This window comes from Alligator sinensis, unplaced genomic scaffold (assembly GCF_000455745.1).
Source record: "Alligator sinensis unplaced genomic scaffold, ASM45574v1 scaffold372_1, whole genome shotgun sequence".
Classification (NCBI taxonomy): Eukaryota; Metazoa; Chordata; order Crocodylia; family Alligatoridae; genus Alligator; species Alligator sinensis.
In genome coordinates this window covers 746,034-751,576 of record NW_005842387.1, presented here as the reverse complement: position 1 = coordinate 751,576, position 5,543 = coordinate 746,034, and the positions used below count along the sequence as shown (strand labels likewise).

General features: G+C 40.2%; 1 protein-coding gene across 3 annotated transcripts in view; it reads left to right on the top strand.

The window, feature by feature from the left end:
* ZDBF2 (zinc finger DBF-type containing 2) overlaps nucleotides 1-5,543 on the top strand; it is a 38,017-nt gene that overhangs the window by 5,107 nt on the left and 27,367 nt on the right. For 2 of the 3 annotated variants that reach the window (XM_006029555.3, XM_014522681.2), the window contains exons 3-5: nucleotides 1,338-1,389; nucleotides 2,813-2,864; nucleotides 4,714-4,819. In XM_006029555.3, the coding sequence (XP_006029617.1) occupies nucleotides 1,338-1,389; nucleotides 2,813-2,864; nucleotides 4,714-4,819 (210 nt within the window). Of the gene's footprint in view, nucleotides 1-1,337; nucleotides 1,390-2,015; nucleotides 2,330-2,812; nucleotides 2,865-4,713; nucleotides 4,820-5,543 lie in introns of all 3 variants that reach the window. The other variant, XM_025211052.1, reaches the window with a different exon arrangement.

The window sequence follows — 5,543 nt, the reverse complement described above, 5'->3', positions numbered from 1 at the left end:
CCTCAGAAATACGGAGGCAAAGAAATTGTTGAATATGTCAGCTTTACTGTCAGGTGAGATGACCAGATTTCCTAGCGTGTCCTGCAGAGGCCCCACGTTGCTTGGCACCTTCTTTTGCCCCCCTATGTATTTGAAAAAGGATTTCTTGTTGTCCTTTATCTGGGTCACTAGTCCCAGCTCCGTTTCCGCCTTGGCCTTCCTGACCGCCCCCCTACATTTCTGAGCTACCGAGGTATAGCCCTCTCTTGTGATGGCCCCTCCCTTCCAACGGGTGTACGCCTCCTTTTTTATTTGAAGATATTCCTGGATGCTTTTGGTGAGCTGTGAGGGCCTTTGCGATGTTTCATTTGTGCCCAAAACCTACATTGAGCAGTACATTGAGAGATTCACCATTAGTGAAGCTGTCCTTCAGCATTTGCAGATACCAAAAATTCTGGAAAGAAGCCATTCAGTGGAGCCAAATGCATCATCCCCACCTAAAGACCCAAATCCTCTGAGATACTTACGACAACAATCGCTGCCTGCTCCAAAATACACTGCCACCATCGAAGCAACCATTGTTCCCATCGGTGAATTCGAAGCCAGCATTTCAACAGACCATATGTCTCCCGGCAAAACTGTTGTTTCCAGGCTGTGCCTATGCTGACACCCAAGCCTTATTCACAACCCAAAAACACACAGCAGGTTTTAAAAAACTTTAAGGTAGGACGTGCTGTATTGTCCAAAAGCAATGTAAAGGGAAAAGAATCCTAACATAAATCATGTAAATTTATGCATAGAAGCACAACTTAGAGTTAAGGAATTGGGGAACAACCTGGACTTCCCAGTCCTAAACTCTCAGAAAAATGAGTTCCTAGCAATCTCGGGTTAGTCACTTAATAACTAATAGATACTTTTGACATGAATCTTTCTGTGCCACAGGTCCCTATCTGTTAGACGGGGTAACATATTAACCCTTCAATTCACATGGAGGAGGTGTATTAAAATTAATTTGTTTGCTTTGCTCCCTTGGCAGATCAGTTTTCCTCTGAATGAAGTGGCTTGCAAAAGTTAGCCCCTGTAGCTTAACGCATCGTGGGTGGGATAGAAATTATCTTGAAATAAATCAGCCTTGATATTGGGTTTGTTAATGAATGAGAGGAAGATAAATTAATTAAATAGGAATTGTTTTCCTTATTAAGGTCAATTTTGAGGTCAAGTTGTGACCTTATCTAAACAAGATTGTTTTTAAGGTAACATTTTCTGAGGGCTCTATCTAACATGCTGACACTGAGGACAGGATAGAGGATATATATTCTCTTCATTTTTGTTTTCAGCAGTTTATTTTTGGTTTACAGATGTTTGACAGAAGCAAGCCAACCGAGGAAGCCTCTGCTTCTTCGGCACAAGGTAAGCAGCTTAATAACAGGGGAAAAAACATACATAACTTTCCTCTCCTGAAGCAAATAATGGCATCTATCTTAACTGTAAATGTATCTCCCTGAGTTTGCCTTTCACTTTTAGTTTAAGTAAATTGTCATTTCTTGTCATCCCCAAATCTATGATTCCATAATAGGGATGGAGGTGAGATTTCTAATCATCCACCCAACTCCCCGTAGATACAAATAAGTTACGTTGTGAGCTGTAAACAGTTACATATACACCAGAGGTTGATGGCTAGAAAATGGTAGAGATTTGGGGTGTTTTGGGAATTGGCTTGTATGTAAAGTAGATATGTATTAGAATAATGGCCCAGGGCAATGGCAAGCGTTAAGTGATTTTTAAAAGTCTGTTTCTGAAAGTTTCCTCAAGCCGGACTATGTCTGATAGGCAAGCAGAGGCACAGGCTGGGAAGTTAAAGACATGTATCACACTTATCCATAACATGAGATAAGGTGGCACTAGATCATAGTGCCCAGCTGCAGAGCCCTTGGGATTTCGGGTTTTTGGGAACAGACCAAATTAGGACACAGGTAAAGTCCAAATCAGAATGTGTGCATGTGATGCCTTTGTAAAACAAAGGAATATGCTGACAGGATAGAACATGGACAGTATGACCACAACAAAAAGACCAATCAGCGATGCCGAAAGATGAAGAGTCATCACAGAGGGAAAAAGATACAAAAGGAGGGATTTCAGAGCAGCAGAGTTCCCAAGGGGGGAATCCAAGGCCACCATGGACAGAGGGCACACCACTAGCCTGTCTCGCCCACCCAATGGTGGGGAGGGGTGGACCTTGGCCTCTGACCTCCAGGCTGTTGACATTCAAGAGACATTCAAGAGAGAGCCTCAGGGTGAAGCTCGCATACTGGCCAGATGTACCTTCCGTCTGATGACAGCTGTAGGACTGGTAGATACAGAACTGCTTGCATTATTCTTATTTGCTATCACTGTGTATCAATAACATTTACCTATTATCGAATGGAGAGGTCATGGTCGGTCTGAGGGTTGGGGTCCATCCAAGGTATCTGGGTCCACACAAGGTATCTGGGTCATCCAGTACCAACAGAGGTAGCTCCATAATGATTGTAGGTGAAGTGTCTTTGACTTATAGGACTTAACTGGGGTCCAAATCAAGTCAGTTGGAAAACTCCTACAGACTTTAACTAAGAAAAGATTGGATTAATATTGCATATGAGGTACTTCATAGCCATAAAATTAAGTTTTCCTAAATGTAATACATTTTAGTTTTATATATTGTTTTGTATATTGTTTTGACACACAATTTAGTAGAAACAGTAATCTGCAAAGCCAACAGTGACTAGTTTTGATTTCTTCTGTCTGATTTTTTTTTTTTTTTTTTTTAGTTTTTACTTTTTTTTCTTTTTTACAGGTATAGAAAAACGAGGCATTGAAGGCTCCCTACGACAGGAAAGTAGTAGCAGGTGAGATTGATGGTGTAGTTCAAACATCATCAGGCTTTCTTATTTCACTAAATTAAGTAGGATGAATCTAGTTTTTGATTTTTCACTTGGCCTCTATTGTCTAACTCCCCCCTCAACCTTATTTTCTCTTTTCTCTATTTTTTCAGTTTAATTCTTAAATGCATCTGCATCTCTCCTGTCTGTTCTTAGCTCAGATTTTCTGCTTGCTTCATTTCTTCATAGATGTGGTGTCCTTCTTGACTCTGAACTCCTTGTTCCCATATCTCATGTGTCTGTAGGTCTGCCTGCCACCTCCTTTGCAGCATTGCCTGAGCAGACAAAAACATCAGGTTTAGCATTTTAAACATTCTTAGCTAGGATTTTCTCTCTCTCTGATTATTGCTGTTCCCTTCCCTATGATCTTGTGAAATCCTAGCACCTTTTCTTTAGCGTATGCAATAAAAAGAAAGCCTGTCCTTTCCTTAATTCCATTGCCTTCCCTTTCATTTTATGGATCTGTTCAAAAGTACTGCTTTTTAATTTGAAGTCCTTCTAGGTTCAGTGGAGCCTAACTCATGGATCAATCTTGCTGGTTTCCGCAGTACTGGTTGCATCTATGCCTTGCCACATTCTTGCCACTGATATCACTTCTCTCCATCACTACCCTATCTCATGCCAATCTCTGAAAAAAGTATCTTCTTGTCCCCTTCAGTACCTGTTAATTTATCTTTCTGCTGTTACTCAACCCCTTAAAACAGTGGGGAACACAAATTAGTTCCACACTCACCCTGAGTGCCACTCTGATCCCCTTCCCTCACCCAATCTGCTGCTCTTCTTTCTGCTCCCTGCCCTATTTGCAGCTGTCCTGCCTGTCTCCTCCCTGATCTACAGCATGCCACACTTGGAGGCTGCCTATGCAACTTATGACATGCATGCTGCAGGTTGGCCATCCCTGTCCTAAAACAAAATTTCTCTACTCTTTTGATAATATGGATCATACACAAACAAAGGGTCCTTGCCTTTCTCTTCTTCACTGTATCTTTTCATTCTCCCCTTCTCTACAGGTTTTCTTTTTATCTCCTCCTGCCCCATTTCCTTTTCAAACCTTTTGAAGGTACTAGATGACAGTTATGCAAATAAAATGAATTGCAAGAGGAAGCATTTAACACAACATTGAATTTAAGCTAACAGCGTTTTCACTTTATTTTCCCATATGGCTACATCTTGTGCACTCATGTGGCTTTCCCAGTTGTTTTCCCAGTAGCCTTCCTACTTTTCAAGCAAAGTACCGTTTTTGTTTTGTTTTGGGGGTTTGTTTGTTTGTTTTGAACACAACGCACCTTTTTCCAAAATTCAGCAGCTGAAATTTGGGTGCACGTTATAAATAAGGAAATCCAATAATACCAGTTTCTGTCCCTCCTGCAAGGAAGCAAAAGAGTGCTGCCCATGGGGTTCCCTAGTTGCTGACTTTCTCTTGGACACTTTCTCTCTTCAGGATTGCATAGGTTGTTTCAGAAAGTTTTGCAACATCAGCAGGTTTTATAGAAATCTCTGCAAAACTTCTATGCGTAATATAGCAACTTTCTGACAGAACATGGGGAATTGTTGTTACACCTGAGTAGGGCTTTTAGTCTTGTTTGCATATATTGTTCCATAACATTGTGATTTTACAAGCACAAGTATGGATTTTAAACTATACCATAAGTTCATGTAAATAATTATACTTAAATGTGGAAGAAAAGGCTACGTTTTATATTAATGGTTTCCAATATTTTACTAAACACCTGAACTAAAACTTAATAACTCTTATCTCATTTAATATACTAATGTTAAATACTGATTTCATCAGTATATTTTTTTCTTCTTTCAGTGTAAGCATAAGAGGGTCAGAACAGACTGGACCTGGGTTAGCCAGTGGGCAGAATAGACAAGGGTATTGCAACTGCTGCCGTGTACACTACAGAAATCTTGAACAGGTAAGAAAGTTGGGTCATCATGTAACAGCATATGGTTGGGAATTTAAAAAAACGAACAATTGATTTCACCCATGTTTTTCCTGTACCACAGTTATCACATCATATTGCCATATATTAGGAGAGGGTTGACTAGCATCTAGACTGATAAGCTTGTGTTATTTTAATCACAAATAATGAGCATTTCTTTTCATATTTTTCCAATAACAAATGGAAAATGACCATTTTGATAGCTTTTTCCTGTCTGTAATGGATTCATCATACATGTCTGTCAAATCTGGATCTCAGCATCTCCCAGCTTTTAAAAATCAAAACAGCAGTTTCTTTCACTGGTATAGGAGAAATAGGTTGGTTATTCTGTGGGTTTTTAAAAATTTGTACACATGTGGAAAACCCACTGAAAACAGTGTTTCTCCTGAAAACGAGGTCCATGGTCCTAGAACCATATCTAACCTTAACTATTACTCAGCGGGCACATCTACACGTTTATTAATGTGCCGTAGTTACGGTGCATTAAGTTTAGTACTTGGTTAACCAAATACTAAATCAGTGTGTAGTAACTTGCACTACTGCGCAGTAGCGCTGGCATATGGCTATAGCATATTAGCACAGTTTTTGCCTGGCATGCTACTGCATGGTGTTATTGAACTACTTGCGTAGTTAGTGTCTTGTGTAGACTTGCCCAGTGACTTCAGTAGGATCATGCTTGTGTTTAGAGTTAGCCACA